At 39.2% G+C, this 27085-nt stretch overlaps 1 protein-coding gene across 1 annotated transcript; it reads left to right on the forward strand.

The window, feature by feature from the left end:
- Window positions 1–27079, forward strand: rad54l2 (RAD54 like 2). The gene is made up of 22 exons (XM_042507683.2): window positions 1–138; window positions 4761–4959; window positions 5210–5519; window positions 6000–6136; window positions 7666–7806; window positions 7920–8152; window positions 8250–8432; window positions 8558–8691; window positions 9315–9511; window positions 10031–10373; window positions 10481–10658; window positions 11659–11889; window positions 12934–13052; window positions 14115–14233; window positions 14694–14793; window positions 15039–15244; window positions 15688–15857; window positions 16891–17087; window positions 18217–18401; window positions 18892–18981; window positions 19062–19154; window positions 19812–27079. The coding sequence occupies exons 2-22, from the start codon at window positions 4812–4814 to the stop codon at window positions 20822–20824; spliced, it is 4527 nt and encodes a 1508-aa protein (XP_042363617.2). The 5' UTR covers window positions 1–138; window positions 4761–4811; the 3' UTR covers window positions 20825–27079.
- Window positions 27080–27085: the final 6 nt, after the last annotated feature.

Consider the following 27085-nt stretch of genomic DNA (forward strand, 5'->3'; position numbering starts at 1 on the left):
CGGAATTTATGGTCACACTGGAAAAATTTGGAAATTAGCAACGTTTATCAGTTCATTTTCACAGTTACTGGTCGGATTAATTGATCGGTTGTTGGCACAGCGGGGTTTCTTGAGGAGTGCAGTGAAGCAGCGGACAAGGTAAGCGCCAGCAGCGGCCCGATGTTTGAGTTCACCCGGCGCGTCTCACCTTACTGTCGGTTAGCCTTGTTGTAATTCAGGCTAGCATTAGCTGCGTGAACGCTACACCTACACAATATAAGATTGTTATCTCGCCGAGACAAGCCAACAAAACACTCAGCTCGACGCGGAGAGCCGTTTATCTGCCGGTCCGAGTTACAGCCAGCCACCGTGTCTCTGCTGCGGCTCACGGACAATAAACAATGCAACAATTACGTGGTTTTAGCGTTTGAATTTGCGTTTATTGTTGTGTAATTAGCTAGCGTGCAGGTCTGCTGACTCAGCCGGAGAAACAGTAGTGTTTATATGCGCCCAGTTAGGAATCACATTAAGCTAACTAACGACAGGTGTTTGGTGTTAATTAACAATGATAATAATATAAAAACAGATGAGCTCCAGAGGTAGCTTCATGCTACATGCTAGCCTCCTCCATCCACGGCTCAAAAGCCATTGGGTGAAATCCCTCCCATGTGTCGCGTCATATGTACCGGTGTGTTAAACATATTTTTAAAAACATTAAATTCTGTATTGTTGAAAACGCAGTTCATTTTTGTAGTTCGCTGACATTCAGTATCTGGTTTATGCAAATGTAAACAAACAGTGTGAGGACTGTAGACGCTCATAATAATAACAACCTGATTTGAATAGATCACTATAAGAACTAACTTCCATACTACAGTAAATATTTTTAAATCCTTGTTTGTGCCCCATTTTCACAGTTTTAAATAAAACATCCAAGACTTTTTAATGCTCTCAAAAGATAAATTCCTGTCATATTATGGTCACAAATTTGTTAAATCTATTAGTGAGCACTTTTTCCAAGATAGTCAATGCACCCTGACAGGTGTGGCATATTAAGATGCAGATTAAAAGAGGCAACTCGAAAAATGGAGAAAAACAAAAAGTGTAATATGTTAAGTTGTAGGAAAGGTCCCATTTAGTGACCTAAGGGTCTGAGAGTGAGTTTTTCTGATTATATGAAACTGCACAAAAAATAAAAATGCCTAGATATCAGTGTTGTTGCCAATCATTGACATATCCCTGACTGTAATAATCGCCCCAAAAATCTCCTCAGCATTCAGCATAAATAATTCTTTGTGTGTGTGTGTGTGTGTGTGTGTTTGTGTGTGTGTGTGTGTGTGTGTGTGTGTGTGTGTGTGTTTCTCATTAAAAACAGTGTTATTATGCAAACAGATTCTGAAAATGAATAAATATTTAGTATTTACAATCAGGCCTGAAGTTGTTTAAAAAAACCCAAAAGAACAACAACTGGAAAATAATATTACTGTATTAGTAGTATTATAGTAGTATTTTGAAGCAGTTTAAGAAAAGGTCCCATTTTGGGACTTGGGGGTTTCAGAGTAAAACATTTTAAGTGGCCACAGAGGGTTAAACAGCATCATTACTACACAGGTGTGCCTTGGGATTAGGACTGGGCGATAAGTCCCTTAAATAACGTCACAATCTTTCAGGGTATTTTTGGTATAATATTCTTGTCAATGTGACAAAATACTGAGAAATATTTTTCTATTAATTCCAAAAACAACAATTGCAAAGAAATAGTGATATAGTTTTATATGTCAACATAAAGCAAAAAACACAAGTTTGCCCTCAAATATTCAGTAAAAGCCTAAACTAATTCTTTCATTGCTTTAGTTTGTAAACAACAGCAGAAACTCAGATTCTGTATAGAATATAAACAGCACAAGAAAATTAAATCAACCACAAAATGCTCATATAAACAGTTGCCTTAAAATATACCTGAAATTTGTCTTTTTTGAAGGAATTTTGCTTTTAGTCATGCTTATTGTTGCTGTGCGTAACAGACTGAAATCATTATGTCAACAAGTTGTAATATTGCCATTATCACAATATGAATTTTTCTTTTCATAACAACATTATGCCAGTATTATCCTGATATGATGTGGTACATACAATAGAAGGCCACCCTAAAATGTGCAGATTGATCAACACTACATGATGCCACAGATGTTACAAGTTTTTAGGGAGTGGGCCACTGGCTGGTGACTTAGAAATGTCCACCAGAGCTGTTCACAGTTAACTTAATGTTCATTTCACAACCATTATACTTCTCCAGTGTTGTTTCCCTGAATTTGGCTGTACATCTAACCCAACCGGTCTCACTATTGCACAAATTGGTTACGATGACAAACTGCTGTCAGGTCAAGAACCTGATGAGGATGTTTAGTGTCCAAATGAGCTTCCTTGGGATGATTTCTGACGATTTTTGCCCAAATTCTTTGGTTACGGAAACAAAGGATGGGTGGCTGGTCTCAGACGATCTTGTAGGTGAAGATGCTGGATGTGGAGATCGTGAGCTGGTGTGGTTACAAGTGTTCTGCAGTTGTGTGGCTGGTTGGATGTTCGGCTAACTTCACAGAAATGCTGTTGGGGACATGTTATGGTAGTGAAATAACATTTAGCTCATGGGCAACAGCTCTGGTCGACATTCCTGCAGTCAGCACATTGCCTCAAAACCTGCAACATCTGTGGCATTGTGTTGTGTGATCAAACATCACGTTTTAGAGTGGCCTAATGTTGTGACCATCCCTAGACACACCTGTGAAGAAATGATGCTGGTTAATATGACCCACCTGTCAGGTGGATGGATTACCTTGAAAAAGGAGAAGTGCTCACCAACATGGCTTTAAACAAATTTGTGACCAAAATTTAAAAAAATATATATGTATTGAGTACTTTAAAAAGTCTTAGATCATTAACTTAAACCTGTGAAAAACAGTAGGAAAACAAGTGTTACATTTAAACTTCAGTTCAGTGTATATGCACACCAAAGTATTGTGCTGTCAGACATTAGTTCTGCAGCTGTAACATCATCAAATTACTTAAACTTTAACGTGCATTTTCCATCTTGTTGTGACATTTGCAGTGTTACCAGTATTTGATTTTCTGTATATTCTGGCCAATTTAACAAGGACCCAGAGGCAGCAAGTTAAAAACTCTTGAGATGTTATTGATGCAGACCTTTATTATTATTTTCTTTACATATTACCAGCATCACCAAAGTAGCCTCTTGGGAATATTTTTAAGCAGTCAGTGTTTCCTGTCCAGGCAGATTAGAGCTGCTTTTTTTCAGACATTTTGACTCATCGTAGAAGGAATAACACGGATGAAACTAATTTTGTTAACAATGGCTTATCTGTATCAACTTCCTTAACAGTGAGCCAGCAGTGCCAACACCCTGAAATCAGTTTGCCTGAATGGAAATGGTCGTTTTAAATGTCATTGATTGCACTTGTCCTTTTCCTACAATGCAAGCCAAAACGTAGGCTGTGATAAAGGTCTAGTAATGTTCTTGTTTTAAAGTCTGTTAGTGTTGCCCATGGGGATGTCCTGATCGGATTGGAAGTATTGGTATTGGGCCGATCAAAGCATTTTTTAATCAACTGGGATTGTTTGTTTATGTCCGCCGTCACACAGATGTCTTAATCGGAGAGCATGATTTGCAGCAGATATTCAGGTTTTATTGTAATGCTGCTACTCCAATAAGAAGAAACTGATTTTTTTCCGTGTTCACTTTAAGCTGCTACACCACTTTAAGTGAAATTGAAATTTTTTATTGTTTAATTTTTAGTGAACTAGTTTTATTATTATAATGGGAATTGTACCTGATTTGTGTTTGTTGCGACTGGAAATGTTAAAGTTAAGCTCCAACACTACATTGATGTGGAATTGTGATTATATAACTAATTTATAGTGTTTTGTCCCTTTTTTTTTTTTTTACAATGCTACGCTAAGTGGTTTTGAGAGCAATTTCTAAGGACACATTTGAGCAGTTTTACTTGTTTTTTTTTTTTTTTTTTTTTAAAGCTGCACTGAGTGGAACTGTAATAAAAGCCATATAGTATATAAATAAATATATAATATATTCTATATAAATATAGAATATTTCTAGTTTGTTTACTTTGTTATTTTGTATAAAATAACATTAAAAAACCCTTAAGGAACTGTTCGGTTGCAGGTATTTTTCCTTGCATTGCATTGCAGAGCTATCAAACTGTCAAGCATACACACTGGATTGATTTTATAACTTCAAAGAATCTGAAGTGTGCATTGTGCAGCTATATTATCCAGGTAAATATAAGTATCACATCGGGACTCAGTATCGGCAGGTACTCAGGGCTTAATTTAGAATAAAGTTAGGATAGTTTACGGTTAAGGAAAAAGGTTAAGTTCAAGTAAGATAAAGGGGAAACACAAATCCATGGGGTAAACAGACTTTTACACAACTGGAATGCCTTTTGTGATTGAACTCCCTTACAGTGAGCTCAATAGGTTATTCAAAACGCTGTCCTTTACATTAGTTAGTGCCAAATCATTTCGTCATATCCCTCCAGCTCCCGACATCTTTTTTTCATGTTTTACTAAATCAAACATTGTAGTCTTGGCTAAAATACTGTTATTTGATAAGCCTTGTCAAGGGGCAGAAAATGAGTGTGACTACTTTGTAAAGTGAAAATACCAAACATTTGCTGTTTGTTAAAAGTTACTGCCGGATAACTATGTTTACCTGTGTAATGTTATGGTGTCTTTGATTATTTTAGGGCTCCTGATGAAGGTGTGCAGGTAATACATTGCGAGCCTTGTAAGACGCCATGTCTGAAGAGGCGATTTCAGAAAGTGACCTGGAGCCCAGCCTTAACAGTGAGGAGGAGTATTTGGAAAATGAGGAAGATGAGGACAATGAGGACATGGAGGAGGATGAGGATGAAAATGATGGAGATGATGAAGATGATAGCATTGGTAAGGGACAAAAAGGTTTGAGATTTCTGATTTTCTCAGAAAATATCACAGTTTCACGGTATCACAGTTGTAAATAATTGTATAATAATAATTGTAAATAAATAGTCAATAAATAAATTAAGTTCAATTAAAAGCCAAACTAACAAAAATATTCCTCTAACACATTCACAGACAGTAAAGAAAGAAAAGAAATTGGTGCTTGTTGACTAGCCTGTGATGAACTCAAACACTGTCTGATCTCTCTCTCCAGAACGACCTGCGAGTGCCCAGAGCAGGACAGAAGCAGCTCAGGATGGCAGGGACTCCGCTTCAGCTACCTCCGGAGAGCCATCCTCAGAGCCTCCGTCTCAGCCTGCGTCCCGCCCATCCTCCAGGGCTCCCTCCAGACCTGCCTCTCGCTCTCAGCCTCCAACCAGCCCTGAAAACTCGAGCCAGAGCAAGCCGCCCTCCAGCAAAACAAAGAAACATAAAGCCTCCAAATCAACCAAATCCTCTAAGTCTTCGAAAGGCTCCAAACCTTCCAAGCCATCTAAGCCCGCACACATGAGGAAGAATATCAGGTGCATTTATATGTTTAATATTTTTTTCCCTGGTGTGTATTACATCATTTACTTATTTAATTTAATTTATTAAAACAACAACAACAAAAACACCGCCCAGGAGCAAGCTCTAATTAGTCAAACAGAAAACAAAGTTCTTATACGATGATAAAAAATGAAAGATACTATCTCATTATTGAGTTGTACTTATTGAGCAGACCATAACTTATTACGAATAAAAAAAAAGCCCCCAATAAAATCATGGTTCCTAAAAACTACCATGACTGTTCTACAGCACTGTCATCATTATAGTAATCCACATAAATGCTCGATAAAGAAGAAAACAAACAACAAACATATAATTTACACTGTAGTATGTACTGTATATGATCCCCTAGACCATACACACCGTACAATACAAAATCATCAAGGTACTCGCTGTATGTCGTCACATAAGGAAATGTTCGTATTTTAACTGAACTTTTTCCGTTATGACAATAGAAAGCTGCTCAAAGAGGATCAGCTGGAGGCCGGGACCAAGGCTGCTCAACAGGAGGAGATGGACAGGCGAAAGCGGCTGGAGCAGCAGAGGAAGGACTTCCCGACACCAGCCTCAACTGTCCCAGACTCTCAGCTAGGTAACTGTCCATCTATCAGTGAAGCTGCACCTTTCCAGTCATATTTAACCCTTTGAAACGTGGACCGACATCAGTTTTCTTGTTCTTGCTGTGTTCAGACGCTTTTCACAAGCTAATTGACCCTTTAAAACCTGTACAAATTGGTTTGATTTCTTTCAAACACATGGAAAAAAAGGCAATGAGAAACTTGGCAGGAAATGTCCCACAAATTGCAACAAATTAGTAAAGGGTGACAAGAAAATTACCTTAAAATTAGTTACATTAGAAAATCATCTGAAAAAATGACCAGAAAACTATATTTACAATAGTTTATATTTATTTATTTATTATATTTATTTTTATATTATGTTAAGGGAAAAAATAAAGAAATATGCACAATTTTATTTTAAGCACCTTTTTTTTAATTTTCTATTTTTTTCTGTTGCTTATTTTCAAGTAATTTTCTTGTAACTTTTTTACTATTTTATTTTTTAAAAAATTCTTGTAAAGTTGCTCATTACCTTCTCCCCATGTTTTTTTAAAATTTTTTTAAGATATTTTCTTGGGCGTTTTTGCCTTTAATTGATAGAAAACCACATGTATGAAAGGGGGAGAGAGAGAGAGAGGAGATGACAAGCAGCAAAGGGCCAAGGCTGGAGTCAAACCCGCGGCCGCTGCAGCAAGGACACAGCGTCTATACATGGGGCGTCCGCTCTATCCACTGAGCCACCAGGCGCCCTGTCCCCATTTTTAAAAAAATAAATCAAAACAATTTGCTCAGGTCAAAGGATCAGTTCACCCCAAAATTAAAAATCCATTTTTTTTTCTCTTACTTTCACTTAGAGTATTAGAGATATCGGCTGCAGAAAGGTCTTGTCTCTTTCTAATATAACGGAACTAGATGGCACTTGTGGTGCTCAAAGCAGCAAAAAATGCATTTTTAAAACCCAACAGGAATGTTTCTTTTCAGAAGTCATGACGTGATTACTCAAGATAATCCACAAGCCAACTGCATTACTGCACAGAAGGAAGCGTGCATTTGCTCATAGACAAGAGGCCTGTGCTCATGATAGCATGAGATGTAAACATTGATGTCGCCCCCCTAAGCCAAGCTGAAATGTCAGGCCGCAGCTACACAGTGATGCAGTTTGTGGGTGTTGTTCAGCTGAAAGAAAAAAGTTCCTATGTGAAATTGCTCATAACAATCGGTTATTTGTTATATTGTTATTTGTTATAATTATCTTGAGTAACTGAGTCATGATTCCTGGAAAGAGACATTGCTGTTGATTTTTTCAAATTTTGTTTTTTGGGCGCTTTGAGCACCACAAACAGAGTGCCATCTAGTTCCATTATCACTTAATGTGGAGAGAAGGCAGACAACTCCATAGTTGATATCTCCGACCCTTGGAAACTCACACCAGAAAAACTCTAGACTGATAAATAGCACTACAGGTAAAAGGAAAATGCATATTTTTGATTTTTGGGTGTATTCTCCCTTTGAGCGTACTTTCTATCTTAAATTTCCAAATATCCTTCCCTTTGTCCAATAGTCGAAGCTGCCTCGATTTTAGGAGAAGTATCTCATTTGGTCCCTGCTCTCCTGAGCAAGCAGGATGTGATCTGTCTGGACAGCAGTGGTGATGAAGATGAAAAAGTGGACCCCAAGCTGCCTGCACTTGCCATTAGAGATGGTAGGTTTTTGATACTTCTGTGTATCTTTGATGCTTTTTTCCAGAATGATTCCTGGCAATGTGAGAATCAAGCAAACTCTCACATAGTGTTCACTTCTCCTGTGATGGTGCAGATATAATTGAGCTTAGTTCTGGGGACGAGGACGCCCTGCAGATCAGCAGCGAGTCGGCTGATGAAGACGCTGATGGCACCACGGCCTCCGAGGAGAGCAGCGGGGCACACATCAACGACGCACTGAATCTGCCTGATGCGCAGGGACGAGTGCTCGTTAATATCGGTCACCCTGCAGAAGAGAAAGACATTTTCCTCGCTCCACAGCTGGCCAGGGCTGTCAAACCTCACCAGGTATGCACACAATCTCTTTCTCTCTCGAACTCTTAAAATATAAACACTCAGAAACAGAAACCTGCAGTCCAGATTGTCTTTTCTCCGCATGTATAAGATCGGGGGAATCCGGTTTCTCTACGACAACCTTATCGAGTCTCTGGAGCGGTATAAGACCAGCAGTGGCTTTGGCTGCATCCTGGCTCACAGCATGGGGCTGGGGAAAACACTACAGATCATTTCCTTCACTGACATCCTCCTGAGGAATACTGAGGCTCACACTGTGCTGGCCATTGTTCCTGTGAGTCATCAAACTGTGTATTGTGCTAATGGAAATGATGTGGAGTAAACATTTATGTTCCCTTAATACACTGTTCATTTGTTTTATCACATTAACCTCCTCAATCTTTGTTTCCTTCCTAAAAGGTGAACACACTCCAGAACTGGCTGACAGAGTTTAACCTCTGGCTCCCACCTCAAGAGGCTCTTTCCGCGGACACTGACCCTGCACTCGTCACCGGCCGCACATTCAAAGTTCACATTCTCAACGATGAGCACAAGTAAGTAACACGCCATGTTGTGTTTGAAACAACATGGCGTTGATTCCTGGATAGAAGTCAGTTTTTTTAGTTGTGCACTGGCACTTTTAAAAGCTCTTTGACCCTGTAAAACTAGAACGAATTGGTTTGATTTCTTTTAAACACAAATGCAAAAAAATGGCAATGGCAAGCTTGGCAAGAAATGTCCCAAAAATTACAAGAAATTAATAAAAGGTGACAAGGAAATTACCTAAAAATTATTTTTATTTTATTTAATTTTTTATTTATTAAAAAAATAATCCAAAAAATGACCAGAAAAGTATATTTACAGTGATTTTATATTTAAAATTATCTTACAGAAAAATACAATTATGTATATAAAATAATTTTATTTTGAGCTCCTTTTCAGGTGATTATCTCTTTTGTTGTGTTTTACTTTTTTCTTCTGCTTATTTTCAGGTAATTTTCTTGAAACTTTTTTACTATTTCTTTTGCAATTTTTTGGGACATGTCTTGTTCAGTTGCATTGCTTTCTCCCAATGTTTTTAAAATAAATCAAACCAGTTTGACCAGGTGCTCAAGAGTAATGCATCCATTGTCAAATATTTATGCTGTGTGAATCACACTGACTGTGTGACCTGCAGAACAACACTGGCCAGGGCCAAAGTTGTGGAGGACTGGTCCAGAGATGGAGGGGTGCTGCTGATGGGTTATGAGATGTACCGCCTGCTGTCCATGAAGAAGAGCTTTGTGATGGGCAAGAAGAGGAAATCAAAGAAGCCCGCAGGACCAATCATCATCGACCTGGATGAAGAAGACAGACAGCAGGAACTCATGAAAGGTCAGCAGAGGACATATGTTTTAAAACCTCTTTCACACCCCCAACACTGAACCATTTCTGTGGTTTTTAGGGGTGGCGGGGGATTTTTAGGAGGAGATAGAAGGTTAACAGCATGTTCCACACAAAAAGTGGTATTCATACAAGTAGGAAACTAATTTGAGATGCAGCTCAGCACTGTGTGTCAAGTTTTTATTGTCATGAAGATGTTTTAGTTGGGTACTAATTCAGACGTTTAAAGTTGATTTGATTTGATTTGGAAATTTATTTTGAACATGTAAATTTTTTTTTTAAATGATCATACAAACAAGCAGACTGACAGAAAAGTTAACATTTCTGTTCATATTTACATCTTGCAAATATAACTTATGTCTTGTCTAATAAGCTGAAAAATCTTTACAAACAAAGTGTTAAAAAGAAGAACGCAAATGAGGATCAAAGAAAGAAATGCAAACGTGAATTTAAAGTTTAATTTATATCTACAAACTCATTCGCTCACTCTGGCCTCATGTGTCTTTTCAGGTATTGAAAGGGCCATAGCGCGGCCCGGCCCAGACGTGGTGATATGTGACGAGGGTCATCGCATTAAAAACTACCATGCCAGCACGTCCCAGGCTCTGAAGAACATCCGCTCCCGCCGCCGAGTAGTCCTGACCGGTTACCCGTTACAGAACAACCTGATTGAATACTGGTGCATGGTGGACTTTGTAAGGCCCGACTTTTTGGGCACGAGGCAGGAGTTCAGCAACATGTTTGAGCGGCCCATTCTGAACGGCCAGTGCGTGGACAGCACACCTCAAGATGTCCGTTTGATGCGCTACCGCAGCCACGTGCTGCACAGCTTGCTGGAGGGGTTTGTCCAGAGGTAAACCTGCTGTCAGTGTCGAATGTAGAAATTGGACATCATGGGAAAAAAAAGCTTGGTAGCCTGGATGTAGCTTACCTGTTACTTTTCTCTATGGTGCGTTACAGACGAGGTCATGATGTGCTGCGGGACCATCTTCCCTCCAAGGAGGAGCACGTGATCTTGGTGCGGCTTTCTCCCGTTCAGAGGGCACTGTATACCGAGTTCATGAAGCGCTTTAGAGAGGCGGGGAACAGTGGCTGGCTCGGTCTAAATCCACTCAAAGCCTTCTGTGTGTGCTGCAAGGTGAGACTGTTTTCCTGGCTGTCAGGTGAAACCTCTGGTACTCAAGGACCAAATGAGCCCCAACTGGTGGGCTGCGGTCCAAAAGTGGGTCACGGGTCCATTCTGAATTGACTGTAAGTGCCGTACAGTAGTGAAGTACAGTGAATTTGGAGTACAGAGCTTTTATTTTGAAATACAGTTTTCTTTTTTTTTTTCTTTTTTGGGGGAGGGCGGCTCCCCAAAGCTGCAAATATTTTTCCTGTTTTTCCTTGAGCCTCCCTGACTCAAGGAAAAAGCATGAAGCATTTGTCACACATGATGTGGTAAAGGACTGTTGTAAATTTGGGAATTCAGTTATAATTTCTGTTTTTACAGTTTCTGGCTTTGATAATGTGTCATTTTGGCGATTTTTATTTTTGCTGGTCCATGGGTATGGAAGGCATGTTTTATTTAAAAGTCACTAAAAACAGAAAATGAAAAGAAATTAAAAAAAAAAGAAAAAAATCACCAAGAATTTTTAGAAAAACGAAAGCCAAAAAATTAAAAAAAAAAAATCACACACAAAAAATTTAAAAAATAAAAAACATTGCAAATACGTTCTAAAGAAAAAGAAAAAAAGCTTGTAAAAATCACCAAAAAAACCCAAAAAAACCCGAAACAACAAAAACACCAATTTCTTTTAAAAGAAAACATGCCTGTGGGTTTGGAAGGCATGTTTTCTTTAAAACAATTATTGTGCTTTACTGGGCGAAGCCCCCAATGTCTTCAAATGCTAGAAACACCCCTGGTTTTAACTCATTGCACTTTATTCTTGTAATATGGTTTTCTTTGTTCCATTAAATATGTGGTCATTTCTGTTATGTGTGAACCTTAAACTAATGACTACGTAGAAATCTGGACCCAGCGGCTGGACAAGCTGGGAACCATTGCTCCAGAGACACATTCCTGATAAAGCAGGTTCATTTTTGCTGTAACCGTAAAAGTGCTGCTGTGGCATTTCATTTTTCTTTCCCGGATGCAGATCTGGAATCACCCAGATGTCCTCTATGAAGCCCTGCAGAAGGAGAACCAGGCCAACGAGCAGGACCTGGACCTCGATGACATCACTGCAGCGAGTAACCCCCGCTGCCCTGCACCGGGTGCCGGCCTCAAAGCCAAAGTAGCGGACTCCAGCAACAGCAAACTCAACAACACCCTTCCAACTCTCAACCCCTCGCAGGATCGAGCCAATCAAGTCATCACGTATGAATGGGTACGTCATGAGAGGCGGTGCAAAGCTCTTTTCTTCACAGCTTAGTTTTACATAATTAAATATGTAATATGTAACTTTTCCACATTAAAGGGTCTAAAAACAATTCTACTAATTTATATTTAATATATTTAGTTGTGTACAACTAGTTGTGTACTTATATGATCTCAAACATTTCTAACAATGTTCAAACCCCAAGAGATCTGCTATTTTTATCAAGTCCACGGTCTTTCTCATTTGGTCTGTCAGTGGTATCATATCCCTTTTGTGCGTAGGTCAGGATTTTGGTTGTCTGCCAGAAATTCTCATAAATTAATTTTTCAGTCTTTTTAAATGACCAATTGTTTTCATATGTTTTCAACACAACTTGCAGGTGGACTTCAACCAATAGCTACAGTCAGTATCACAACACATATAAATATCAGGGCAATAAGACAGGTAACTAAAAACAGGACATAATAAATAAAATACCTATTTTACATTTACTTAATGAATGTTATGTGTTATGTGATACAGCCCTGCTATTATGATAAAGACTAACAGATACAGAGAAATAATTACATATATATATATATATATATATATATATATATATATATATATACCTGCATACTTTTTTAGCCAGTTCTCAGCCACATTTTTTAAGGAAACTTTGAAACAAATTGAGTATATGTTAGCGGCAGCATCAGGGAAAAACTGATATTTAGCATGAAACTGCGTAATCATTGTTTTGACAGGCATTGCTCATCTTTTGTTATTTACTTTTGATTGAGAGACCCCTTAGCAGCAGAAAATGACACAATGTACGTTTAATACAGCTGAATGAGTCCACAGGATTTGACATCTTTGTTTCAAATCTAAAGCACCTAACAAGTCAAGTGTAAAATATAAATATAATACTTAAATACTTCTTTACTTTTATTTTACTTTTAATAATATGTCATGTCAATCCAGAGCTTTGTTGTTTTCATTCTTCCGAGCCTGAAGTCTCTTGGAGTCTGACTGTTTTTAATTCAGCAGCTTTTTCTTCCTCATGATTTATTTCAGGCGAAGGACATCATGTCAAACTACCACACGGGAGTTCTGGAGAACTCTGCCAAGATGATTCTGCTTTTCCATCTGATTGATGAGAGTGTGAGAAGACGAGACAAGATTTTGGTGTTTAGGTAAGACCTTGGTTCAACATACGTTGTGTTAAACACAAATCCACCTTAAAGCAGCTTAAAGAGGTGGGCTGAATACATTTTTTAGCTCACTAGTCACAGTTATTTAGAGCTTTAAGAGATTTCTTTTTCTTATGTGTAAGAAATTAATATTTTAATCCTCCCATGCCGTATGACTCTTCCAGGCTTCTAGGAATTTAATTTCTAAGAACTTCTAGGAACTAAAATTCTGATCTTCAATGAAACAAAATTAATGTTTTTTGTAGCAATAGTGTGTATATACAGCAGGACTGTGGCTATTAAAAAAACATCTGACTCTAAACTTTGAGTGTACCATTCATTCATCCATTTTACAGGGTTCCCACGGTCATAGAAAGCCTGGAAAAGTCATTTTGCAATGTGATTTTCAAGGCCTGGAAAAGTCATATTCAGTAAAAATCTATGAAAATTACTGAAGTCATTAAATTTTGTTGTGTGTAAAGAAATTAATAGTTCTGCTAATCTTCTGGGGATAACCTTTCCTGTTATGTGACATACCGGCAAATTTATTTTTTGTAAGCTAACTGTTGACGTAATGTAGCTGTTGAAATGTATCTACTTCAGATTGCACGGTATATCGTTTAAGCATCTACAGTGTGATGTTCAATAGTCACATTGAAGGATGTGCAATTTCAAGTAATGCAAATTAACTCAAGCAAATCACTGCTTGATACAAATAGAAAACTTGCATTGCTCTCATTTTCCATGACACACGCCAGCCAAGTTTTTCCCCTTTAAGACAGGTTACGTGTAAATGTGCCGTAGTGTGGCGGCGTCTGTTATGGGAAGCAAGACTTTCCTGTTTGTGTGTGTGTTCATGTGTGTAGAGAGGTATCATTACAGGATCAACAGGTGCTGCAGAAATGGAAATTTTCATGAGTCTTTGAGAAGTCATGGAAACATTTTGAAATTTTGTCCATGAAAATGTGTTTGAACTCTGATTTTATTTCATAATAACTTAGATTTATTTTGTACCAAAGTGAATTTACTCTTCTCCCCCCTCTGTTTCTGATTTGTACCCACCAGTCAAAGTTTGTCCACCCTGACGGTCATTGAGGACTTCTTATCAAAGAGACCAATGCCGGCAGGCATCGCCTCTTCTGACAGCCAGAGCCAAAACTGGGTTCGCAACCTCAATTACTACAGTGAGTCATTCAGTCTGTTCTCTTTTTCCTCTCGCTTCCAAACCAGCAACTCTGCAGAAAGAGTGATCATCAACACCGAGGCTTCAAAAGATCGTCTGTATTGATTTGATATCACTGGCTGCAGTTCCTCGAGTTCTCCCATTTGATCATTTGTCTTGGCAAATTTACGCTGTGCTCTGGAAACACATTTAGGAGCAATCTTTTTGTAATTTGACTTCTTTGTGTGTACGTACAGTATATTTCCCAGGGAGTGTTTTAGATTTCTCCAGTCTTTTTATTGTGAAGCCAAAATGAAAAAGCACTTGTCCTTTAAGAATTCAATAGAAATGTCAACGATTGAAAATCTTCCAGCTTTTTCTTATCTTAATTACTCAATGACAAATATTACCATGATGCACTCTGCAAGTCAAAGTGTGTTCAGGTGCTTTAGTGTTGAGGGATGATGTGTATTTGTCTACAGGACTAGACGGGAGCACATCTGCATCAGAAAGAGAGCGACTTATAAATCAGTTTAATGACCCAGAAAACATCACAGCATGGGTGTTCCTCCTTTCTACAAGGTACGTGTCTCTGCTCTCTGTTTTCTAATCATTTTTTACACTTTTATACTGAGTGAGGCGCCCCAGTAGCTCACTGGGTAGAGCTCGTACCCAAAGGCTGAGTCCTTACTGCAGCTGCTCGGTGCTTGTGCTGCATGCCGTCTCCTCTTTCCCAACTCCCTCTGTTTCTCTCTCTCTTCCTTTCTCTGAAGCAGAAATACCAAAAATATTAAAAGAATAATAATTATTTGCTGTGCTCATTCCAGAGCGGGCTGTTTGGGGGTGAACCTGATTGGGGCCAACCGTGTTGTCGTATTTGATGCCTCCTGGAACCCATGTCATGACGCTCAGGCGGTGTGTCGGGTGTACCGCTACGGTCAGAGGAAACCCTGCCACATTTACCGCCTCGTCTGTGACTTCACATTGGAGAAAAAGATCTATGACAGACAAGTCTCCAAACAGGGCATGTCTGGTAAGAGATTTGTATATGCAAACCATCTGATGGTCAGATATCGCATTTGCTCGATCCCCAGGGTTCCTACGTCATGGAAATCCTGGAAAAGTAATAGATTTTCACAGTCACCTTTTCCAGGCCTCTGAAAGTCGTGGAATTGTAAAAATCATTGAAAGCTTAGTTTACACACGTCATTAAAACATGATGTGTGTAATAAATTAAACTACATTAATGTAACGCAACATTTATTTTCTGTAGCTGTGACATACCTCTGATATATGTAGAGGTGTGATAGTGTTTTGGTTGTTTTTGTTTGTTTGTTCGTCACATACATTTCTTATTTGTTTAAGCACTTTTGGCTGTAGGGGAGGGGCATACAACTTAAAGTGGCTTTTTTTTGTATTTATTTTCATGAATTATATCTTGCGTTTTAATGTTGTGTCCATGTTTTTGTTTTAAAGACCGTGTGGTTGATGACCTGAACCCAGTGCTGAACTTCACCCGTAAGGAAGTGGAGTCGCTGCTGCATTTTGTTGAAGAGGAACCTGAGCCGATCTCTGTAGAGTGGCGGGAAGATTTTGAAGCTGTGATGTATGAAGCTTGTCAACTTTACCCGCACCTCATCACCAAGGTACAGTGGCATGATAGGTGTTACTCATGAGCCTAAACTCTGCATGAAAAGTAGTTTTTGGGTTTGATGTTTAAATTTAGGCATATGATAACTTGTAACAGACACAAATATTGTGCTTCTGGTCATTACTGCTCTGACTGTTTTGATTCTGTGGTGTGTTTATTAGATCGCACGGATGTAGGAAGTTCATTTCTCTGAAAGCTGCTGAGTGGCAAATGAAGCAACATCCCCACACACACACACTCCTCAAACAGTAATCCTATTTTATGCACTGGGGACTTTTTTCCCTTTTGCCTTAGTATCAAAATACAAGAAGTATCAGTAATTGGTTTTTGTATACTAATATTTTACGGAAGTTTAACATTATGGTGATAAACAAAGTTGACCACCGCACACTAAAGAAATTTGTGACAGAACGAGCAACGTGTTTCGCCTGCAGCTTCCTCAGGTTAGCTCAGTGAAATTAGATGAGTATTCACAAGTGCTAGAGGTGATAAATACACACGAGTCACATGACTGATTATTAACATCTTTTTCTTTTTTCTTCTTTCTCTTTTTTCAGTGTATTGGTAAAGTTGGCTTTACCTTGTAAACTCAATTCTTACCTAAAAAAAGGCTGAAATCTGTCTTTTGTGAGATAAGATCGACCTTCCTCTTACATTGAGAATCTGGTCTGATGGTTGATCTGTAATTAAAGGGATAATTCACCCAGAAATGAAAATTCAGTCATTATCCACTCGCGAAAAACATCACTGGTGTCATGTTTTTAGCTTTGTTGTAGACCAGCAGTATGGAGACATTTTGTGGTTTTGTTATGTATTTTTTTAACTTTTAAATCCTGCTCACCATTTGCTCCAATTGTTTGTTGAATGAGTGCAATGCCCTTCCTCTGTGAACCTTCTGCAGTTTTTTGTGGACTAAAAAAACTTCATTAGACTTTCCATTGGCATGAGGGTTAGAAGATAATGATTGAATTTTCCTTTTTTTGGTGAACTATCCCTCTAAATTTCCCTCTTCCTGTTTTTCTCCGTAGCAACCTTTCCATCATGAGTCTCTGCTGGTGGACCGGAAGGAGTCGAAACTGACCAAAGCAGAGAAGAGAGCCGCCAAAAAGAGCTATGAGGATGAGAAACGAGCCTTGGTGCCCTACTCTCGCCCATCATATGCCCCCTATTACCCAACCAGCGATCAAACGCTCACAAACATTCCAGCATTCAACCAACGTGGCTGGTGGGTTTCAGACTGCATGCATTTTTTAGGGAATCTCACATAATGGTCAGGGCTCCCACACATTTCCATGGACAAAATTTCAAAAGTAATATTTCATGACTTTTGAAGGACCCATGATCATGTTTTTTTCCTTGCCTGACTTGCAGGGCGTTTTTCAGACATATCCAGTTCAAACAATGTTTCAGGTAGCACACATGAAGGGAGAGACGGGACGCAGGGGGAAAATAAATAAATGTACAAGACTGTAAAAAAAATGTCATAAATTGAGGCACATTTGAGCAACGTGACATCAACAGCATCATAAAATGAATTTGCTCTTATGCAACATTACGTGGAGGGTTATCCACACAAGATCGCTGTAACAATTTTATTACTCACAACAAAATTCCATGACTTTTCCAAAACTTTTGATGATTTTTAACCCTTTGAAACCTGGATCAACATTAATTTTCTCGTGCTGCACCCAGATGCCTTACACAGGTATTTTGAGCACTGAGCAAATTGGTTTGGTTTCTATCAAGGAAAAAAAGGCAATGAGCAACTTGACAAGAAATGTTCTACCAGTTCCAAGAATTTAGTAGTTTTAGAAAATGATGTTAAAAAAATCTTAGAAAAGATATTGAAAACTATCTTTATAAGCACCAGAATCCAGAATTTGTTTGTTATTGGGTTTTTTTCTCTTCTTTTTTTTTTTGCTCATGTTCAGGTAAATTTCTTGTACTTTTAACTAATTTGCTGCAAATCTTTGGCTCATTTTCTCTCATAAGTTGCTTGTTGCCTTTTTACAGTTATTGAAAGAAATTCAATTTGCTGATGTTTCAAAGGGTTAAAAATTCAATGACTTTTCCAAAACTTCCTATTATTTTTTCTTCTTGCGTTCCAGACCTGGAAAATGTGATTGTGAAATTCCATGACTGTGGGAATCGTGATTGGTCAGTTTCTCTCTAAGCGCTCCGAAAGCAAAACCACCATTACGTTTGTTTCCGTTTATGTTTGTTGTTGTTGTTTGAGGTTGTAGCTCTGCATGAGTTTTCTTCTTTTTCTAAAAAAATTCCATCAGACTAGACAAGACTGTTATATGTGTGTATGTGTGCGAGCATGTCATGAGTTCAGCTCCTCATATTTTCAGGCGTCCCATGGCACGGCCGGATGACAAGCCTGTGGCAAGTGTCAGGCCCATCCAGTCGACCCCAATCCCCATGATGCCTCGCCAGGTCGGTATGGGCATGGCTGGCTCCAGCTCTGCCGGCAGCCTGCCTGTCAACTTCCTGCAGAAAGCTGGAGTTTATGTGCAGAGGATCGTCACCACAACTGGTAATTAATAATATATTTAAATCATAGAAAGTACCACACCATTCCCGTAATATTAGATTAACAAACTAATCTTTAAATAAAAGGAAAATGATTACATGTCTTGTGAAATGTAATCACCACACACTGACATCACTTCTTAAAACCCTTTTTTATAGATTTGCTTTTTTGCGATGTTGTCAGTTTTAGTTAATGTATTTTAATTTGTCTTTTAATTTATTATTTAGTTCTGTCTTAATCATGTTCAATTCTATTAATATTCTATTATTATCTGCTTATATTCTTTGAATTGTATTTACTCTTGTTGGTATGGGTTTCTATTGTTAGTTTTGTTTTGTAGTTGTTTCTATCACTTTCTGATTATCATCTGTCTTATAGGTTTGCCTCAAATGTCTTTTTTAATTCTACTTTAATTTTTTTCTGGCCTTAGTTCAGCATAATGTTGTTATTGTTGTTAACATATTAACATCAGCTGTTTTGTCTGCATCTACAGACATTGTCATCCCAGGAGCCAACAGCACAACAGATGTTCAAGCTCGAATTAGTGCAGGAGAGAGCATCCATGTCATCAGAGGATCTAAAGGTAGTTCGACACCTAAATATTTGCTCTCTGCAAACATTTTGAGTTACTGCCTCCATCACTTGAAGTTTTCTCCACCACAGGTACCTACATTAGGACAAATGATGGAAGGATTTTTGCAATTCGATCTGGAAAGATCAGTCGGCCAGCAGTCAGCGGCTCTGCTCTGTCAAGAGGTACAAAGTCTTGTTTATTATTCTTGTTTGCTGCTACATAGTTTTGCATAAAAAAACATCCAAATAACGCTTGCATGTGCATTTTCAAACATGCTCATTTTACATGTACTGAGAACACCTGTGAAAACAGCTTTTTACTGTTTTCTGTGTTGGATGGATTTGGGGGCCTGATTTCATGTTGTCTGTTTTGTCATTATGGTTTGTTATTATGATATATTTCTGTTTTACCTGTCATTTCATTATTTGTGTCACATGATGGCTTCCTATTGGTTCCTGCTGCTATATAGGTGGGGCCGTACCTATTTAGCATGTTTTTAAAGCCCTGATGAAGACCGGTAGTGATTGAAACATTTTTAATGATTTAGCCACTTTAATAAATGTTTTAATGTAATTTTCTTTCCTATTTATCCTGTTGGTTCCCGTTTTTCATGAACACCCAACACAGGTTTTTGACCGACGTTTGATTTTTTTTCTCCCTTTGTAACTGTGTTATTATTATTATTATTATTATTATTATTATTATTATTATTATTATTATTACGTTTGGCTACACTATCGTATTTTTAGGGTTGACCTTTCAAGAATACATTATTCAGGGGCAGAGTCACTGTACTTGTCTCCTGACATTTTCTGACTGAATTTCTCTCTCCTTTGCAGACTCCCAGGGGTCCTTGATCCATCCAGTCAGTAATGGCTGTTCATCTCCTGTGGATCAACAGCAGGGCTCACCCAACGGGGAGCAGCGGCCCTCCTCTCCCTTAAGCTCTGAGATCCTCAGAGAGCTCAGCCACTACACCTCGTCCACAGGTGATGCCGCCGCCGCCATGGGGAATGAATTGCCGTCAGAAATGTCGGCCGTACCAGGGGGGGATGAAGGCGGCTCGCAAAACAATCAGACTGGTGATCTCGGCAGACAGCTCAGTGACGACCTCTTGAACTCGGCTTTAGAGATGCGCGGCAGCAAGCGTAGGAGTACTGAAAGCCAGGGCAACACACAAGCAGGAGGTAAGCGCACTTCAGCTGCAACACGTTTCCCTGGACTGTCCATGGGCTCCAGTGGACTCAGTTTTCCCCCCGTGGGTCTGAACTCCTCCTCCCTTCTGGGGAACCTAAGTCACATGAGTCATCCACTTCTGATGGGTGGCAGCGGTGGGTCGTCATTCCTTCAGACACCAGGACAAACACTGGCTGACCTGCAGACCATGTTCCCCTCTGCAGGTTCAGACCTACTCAGACAGTCTGCCACAGGGAACGGACACCTCCCCGCCCCCTCCTCGTCGTCTCTGTCCACCGTTTTCTCCTCCTCTTCCACCACCATCCCAATGTCATCTACACCCTCAGCAGCAACCTCTTCCTCACTGGCGCCAGGTTCTCTGCCTCCGTACTTGATGAACCCCAACATGGCCGGCCTGCTTTCGTCAGGCTTCCCTCTCAATTACAGTCAGTCGCTGCTCTCTGAGCCGAGGATGTTCTCCACCCCGCTCCTTTCTGGGTCAGGGGGGTTCTCCACACCTAACTCCAGCTCCACTACATCCAGTTTCCTCCCCCATTTTAACAATCCCACTTCCAGCCTGCTGGGGGCAGCTCTGACCCAGCCGGACGTACATCAGAGTGCGGAAAACGGCGGCAGTAGTTCTGATGACGACGTTATAGAGGTGACAGGACAGTAGAGACTCAAGAAGTTTTGGATAGGAAGTTTCACACACAATTTTATCAATCATGATCAACATAAAGTACATTAGGGATGGGAATGCTCACACATTTACATGACTAAATGAACTAAATTGATCCTATGATAGTATCTACCATAACCTATAAACTGGTGATTGACGGTCAGATCAGAATGCCACCTCTACCTAACTGGACATGATGCAAACGAGTGAGTGAACATCAGATCAGTGGGGCCAACTTGGCGACTTTCTCGTCATACTTAGTGATCTTTCATACCCTAATAGCACCTTTGTTTCTAGAAAGCGGCCAGCGACAAATTTCGCTACTTATTCAGATAAGCAGGACAAGAAAGAAGTATTAAAGGCCCATATTGTTATTCAGTCCCGTGCATGTTGCTCAGAGTAATCCCAGTCCACGGCTCTTTCACCACCATCGCAGGGTCTCGCCCATCTCTCCTCTTGTGTCGTGCAGGCGGTTAGGGAGGAAAGGAGACGCAGCTCGCCGTGGGAGTTCAGTTGTAGCGAGCTTCTATGGTTGTGCAAAAGCTCCCCCATGGAAGCTTGGGGTGTGACACTGTGACTGCAGCAGCGATGTTGAAGGGTTACAGCAGATGGAGCTATGAAAAAGGATGCTATATGGGCAAAAGTATTGTGCCACAATACTTACTACACATTATACCTACAGGAGCTTTTATGACATCCTCTTCTGAATCCAAAGGCATTTATTTGGAGTTGGTCCCCCTTTTGCAGCTATAACAGCTTCCACTCTTTTGGGAAGGCTTTTTACAAGATTCATCCAGATTTTATACACCTGTGGCAATAGGACTGAATGAAACACCTGAATTCAAAGATTAAGAGTTATGGCCCAATACTTTTGTCCATATAGTGTATGTTGTGCACTGAGCTGTTGTTTGGGTGAGCTTTAGGTGCCCCAGGGTTGACTTTTTTCTGGAGGGCAACCTGGACGCTAACTTTGTCCTGGCTCCTTTGTCAAAAAGCTGATGGGATTTTGGACTATGGCAGAAAATAAGCTCGGTAGTAAACAAACCTTAATGAAATATGTTTTGTTTAGCAAGATAGTCTTCACAAGTGAACAACACTTTTAGGATTTTTGAAGTCAAAATGTAATAGCCAGAAGTAAAAAGGCATTGTTAGGCTAAAACAAACTACACTACCATCGCGTTGACTCCGCTACAAGGCTGCAAAGCCGTGTTCGGAGCAGTTCGGCGTGATGACGTTCTGTAGTCTCATTTAGCCACCTGTTAGCAACCGCCTTTTTAAACACACATAAAAGCTTCAAAGTTTGCCAGTGGGGTAATCACTGACGTATTTTATGTCGTGAAATAAAATACGAAACTCTTTTCAGCTTGTGTTAACCACAGATCTTATTTTAGGCTTCTAACCAAAAAACTATTTTAAAAAACCCATTGACTCTGAGGCGAGGGAACCAGAGGTGCTGAAAGTCATTTCCGGGTTTTAGGACTCATTACTGGGGTTCTCTATTTTAAGACTCCTTAGGTGTGCTCAAAATGAAGGTGGCCAATGTCCAATACAGTGTTTGCATAAAGACCGTGTTTTTTTATGGTCTTTATGGTACAGACTTTTTTTTTTATAATAGTGCACCAACTACTGAGCCTTTCAGCACCTGCAGAACAGATGTCACAGTGCGCGTGTTGTACCTTAGTGTGACGTAATTTAAAACTGGGTCTTCTCCTTTGACCCTACTTGTAGTTATGTGAAAGCTTTTGCTTTCTGGATTGAAGGTCCAAAAAAGTGGTGGATTATTTTAAAAGCTTTCATGCCTTTCAAATGTTTTGTTCTGTGTTTTTCTTTTGAATCGCCTTTATCAAATTTCTATTGCTTTGATAATGCCCTGTGACATCACTAATATGCAAATGAGCATATGATGTCATTTAGCGATTTTAAGCAACTTTTTGGGGCAGTTGAACAGGCTAAGTGACGTGATGCTTGATTGAAAAAAAGGCGCTCTAGCTCTATTTTGGTGAAACTTCGTGCACCTCCAACCTATTTTTAGAGGTACTGCAAGTCATGACTCGCTCAGGGCTTGATAGGCTCTCTGAATGATGTTGAAGCTTGTAGTGGACATTTTTTTACACTTCATCAGCTAGAGTTTACTCACTCGTATGTTACGAAGAGGTGAGCAAATTAAGGTTCAAATGAAATAAATTAAATTTTATGAATAACAAGTGACTTTTCATCTGAATTAAATGAAATAGTTATAAAATAAAACTTAAAACTGAACACACACCATGAAGTTGGAAAAGGAAAAATAATCTGCATTCCCATTCCTAATAGTCTCATTAAACCACACATACACACACACAGACTCTCACCTGCAAATGAGGGGATCAACTTGTACCTTAAAGACTTGACGAAGTCAGAGTAACAAATCCTTATGCTGAATATCCCAGACTTGTTCAGCTGGAGCATCAGAGCAGTGGGAACAGTCCTTTGTCGTTCGGGGACCAGCAGAATCTTTCTAAGCACAGCCTCTCCTGCTACACTTAAAAGTGAGGCCTCGCCGAGCTGTTGGATGGAATAATGCGATGGAAACTGCTTCATGTTGGATTGTCTCATGATATATTGCTAACAGTCTAGTGCAAAACCAAAATTTGACCGGTAGTTACACGTGTCAGCTGTACTCACCTGCTGAGCACTAATTGACCCGTTTTCTTTCAGCACAGTTTCCCTTTTCTAGTGAACAATACTGGAAAGCTACAGAGTACATCAGATAACTCCCAGTGGCCACAGATCATGTTGTTAATATTTGTCAAAATCCACTTGACAATATATTTAGAGAAAATTCTTCGAGGCTTACCTTTAACAGAGAAGATCTTAGGCTTTCAGAGCATATTTTAGTCTTTAGCAGTTTGATAGACATTGTAGCATCCCCTGTTGAAAGGATATTATGTGTGATACTATTACTGAACATGTTGATACTTTGTAAATAGCTGTCATTATCATTGTTTATATTGCAAGTCAATACTGTGCAGTGTGTAGATTTTGGTTGTAGGGAGATGGTTTATTATTACAGTGACTATCATGATGATAAACACACTCTCGTGTCGAAGCTGGGGAAACAAATTTTTGTTCAACTATATGATTTACTTTTTTTTTTTTTTGTCCCCCCCTTAAAACTAAAATGAATGTACTTTCATGTTAGCCTTTGATAACACAGGGGCTGGGACATGGATTCGGACTGTGTTCTTTCATTTTTTAGCCTTAAACAACACAAAGGGGTCTTGAGACTTGAGCCTTTATCTTTATCCTTTTTACAAATCTGTTGGAAGAACTACTGAGCATTTAGACAGTCGGTGTCAGACTCGAAACACAAGTGGAGGGCAGATTCAGGGTTGTGATTTTAAAAAGTGTGCAAGCCAAAAGGAGCACAAAGCAATGTTAAAAAGGTAACTTTGGTATTTTTCAACCTCTGTTTTCCCATGTTTTTGAGTCTTTCTGACTAATGAAGACAACTATTTTTGAAATTGGTCCAGTATAATGTGAGAGTGCTGCAATGTAAAGTCGATGGGCAATTGTGCATCCACTAAAAGTGCTTGTTTTTGCCATTGACAGGCTCAGATTGTTATTACAAGTGTCTGGAAACATTATGGATCCATACGGAAACAGACTTTTTTTGGTAAAGATAAAGATCATTTTTGTTTAACCAGAAACAGCCCCGAAATTGCCATCTCCAAACCCACCAGACTCCATTTTAATAAACATTAATTTTATCATCAAAAACACACCTCAATCAAAATCAACAGAAACAAAATAAAACTTGCAAAAGCTGTCTTGGATCATCTCTCCGCTGTTCTAGCAATCGCTGTTTTTTTTTCAACCAAAACATGTTTTGGTTGAAAAAAAAAACTTAATTCACACAGTTAGATGTAAAAATACCCTTGCCCTATAGACGCAAAAATTACTATATACTTGAATGGAGTCCAGTGGGTTTGGCGATGGCAATTTTGGGGCCATCTTTGTATGGACCCCTTCCATAATGTTGTTAGACCTTTACAGTAACAGTCTGGGCCTGTCGGTGGCAAAAACAAACACTTTTAGTGGATGTAAATTGATGGTGCACAAATGGCCACATGGTTACACTGCAGCCTGTTTTGTGGCTGTTAGTTGCTGCCATGTTGCTCAATTCTGGACCAAATTAAAAAATAATCTCTATTATTTACTTAGACATAAAAACATGGGAATATAGCTTCCAGGTCAAAAAATACTTAAGTTAACCTTTAAAGTTGCTAGCTCACTCGCCTTTCTTTTGTTGCAGATTTTACTCAAAGCGTCCCCGCCATCAGTCAGCCTGCACCTCACATGTAGTTTCGACTGTCCTTATTTTCAGAGCCTCGCTGAGAACAAGTAATTACCTAAATTCAGGGTTCCCACACATTTTAATGGACAAAATTTAAAAACTTTTCAGTGACTTGTCAAGGCGCCCTAATATTTTTTTTTCTTGCCCCACTTGAACGATGTTTTTCAAAATATCTCGGACTGAAATTGTATTTAAACAGAATGACATCCATCTGGCAGACAAGAAGGGAGAGACGGAGCACCGGGAGAAAATGCAGAAACCTTTGTGATCATAAACTTTGTCACATATCAGCATATATTAGAGCTAAGTCACGCCAGTATTTACAGAAATAAATTTGGTGTTATGTTAAAGTACTCCACAGAGTTATCCACACAGATTTACTGTAACAAAACTTCCATGACTTTTCTAGAATTTCAAATGATTTTAACTCTTCGAAACCTGGATTGTCTTCAGTTTTCTTGTGCTGCGTTCATACGTCACAAGTATTTGGGCGCCAAGCAAATTGGTTTGATTTCTATCGAAAACATGGTGGAAAAGGCAGTAAGCAATTTTGCAAGAAATTAGATTTAGAGATTTTGAACATTTAGAAAACAATGTTTAGAAAAACTATAATTATCATTATTATATGTTGAAAAATATGATACAGATCCCTTTTTTGTGATAATTTTCAGGTAATTTTCTTGTACTTTTTATTTATTTATTGTTAATTCTGGGGTTGCTCATGGCTGTCTTCACGTTTTTGAAAGAAATTGAGCCAATAAGCTCAGGTTTCAAAGTGTTAATAATCCAATTACTTTTACTTTTTACCTATTGCATGACTATTACAGGCCTGGAAAAATGGTTTTCCATAACTGTGGGAACCCTGTAAACTGTAGAAAACATTGCAGGCTGAGTGTATTAAACCTTGAGTCAACGTAGCCACCAATCTTTAAAAGAGATATCGAACATTTCACTACAACCACCGGCGACTGTGGCAGAACCAGGTCAGGTGGTGTGATGGCCTTACCGAACTGACAGTGCCATTATGTGCTAGCTTTTCACAGAGGAGCGTCTTTAAGAGCAGTGTAAGTAGCTTCTGTCAGTAGTGTCAGTCAGTGTTGGTCTGCCGTGCTTTAGGGAGTTTAGGTCTTTGCTGTTCTCTGTAGCCTTGTGTTTCTGTGACGTGACGACACCTCAAGGTATGTAGATTTAGGAAAGTCCCCCTTCTCCGTCGGTAAAATAGGCTAGACGCAGTGGTCGTTAGCCTTTAAGAAGACACTGGATAACCTGAGACAACAGATCATTCCCTAGAAAGTTACATTTTCATGTAGAGACGTTTTGTCCCACAGCCTGAGTACTTTTTGTTATTACCGGCTCTTCCCTGTTGTTGTTCTGGATGCTTCGTTTCTATCGAACTCGACTCTGTCTCCGGTTTTTTTCAGCATGTCTTGTTTGTTTCAGATCTGAAGGTGGAGCTGGCACTTTGAAAAAGGATCATATCTGCTTGTGAACTGTACGAGGCACATCATACTGACGCCATGTCTTTATTCTCAGTCTTCTCGACCCGTTTGGAAACACATTTGAATCTTGGGAATCATCAGTTTCTAAAACCTAACCTGTCTGCCCTTTCTCGTCACTTACTTGCATTTTTATGTTTTATGAAAATATTTCATTCTTTTTTAAATGTTTTTTATAACTTCTTATCAGTGTTCACTCACTTGGCAGGTGTTTCCCTTTATTTCAATGTAAGCGTCCAAAATTTATTTATTTATGATGGAAAATACATTCTTTTTTTGTAATTACGTTTTTTAACCTTTTGTTCACTTTGACCCATTGACGGCTGATCCAGTAAGAATTTCGTACATGCAGCCTAGATCGAAGCAGAATATGACTGTGTTATCAATGTTATTTTAACAATAAAACACTCTTCTATTGCAGTGTGA

The sequence above is a fragment of the Plectropomus leopardus genome, chromosome 2 (genome assembly GCF_026936395.1).
Source record: "Plectropomus leopardus strain MGB_pleo_1.0 chromosome 2, ASM2693639v1, whole genome shotgun sequence".
NCBI lineage: Eukaryota > Metazoa > Chordata > Actinopteri > Perciformes > Serranidae > Plectropomus > Plectropomus leopardus.

Bases quoted from the DNA above. Each gene is read 5' to 3' on its own strand.
- rad54l2 (XM_042507683.2), top strand. From the start codon at position 4,812: ATGTCTGAAGAGGCGATTTCAGAAAGTGACCTGGAGCCCAGCCTTAAC. The intron at 8,153-8,249 runs GTATGCACACAA...CGCATGTATAAG, and splicing joins GGGCTGTCAAACCTCACCAG to ATCGGGGGAATCCGGTTTCT. The intron at 10,659-11,658 runs GTGAGACTGTTT...TCCCGGATGCAG, and splicing joins CCTTCTGTGTGTGCTGCAAG to ATCTGGAATCACCCAGATGT.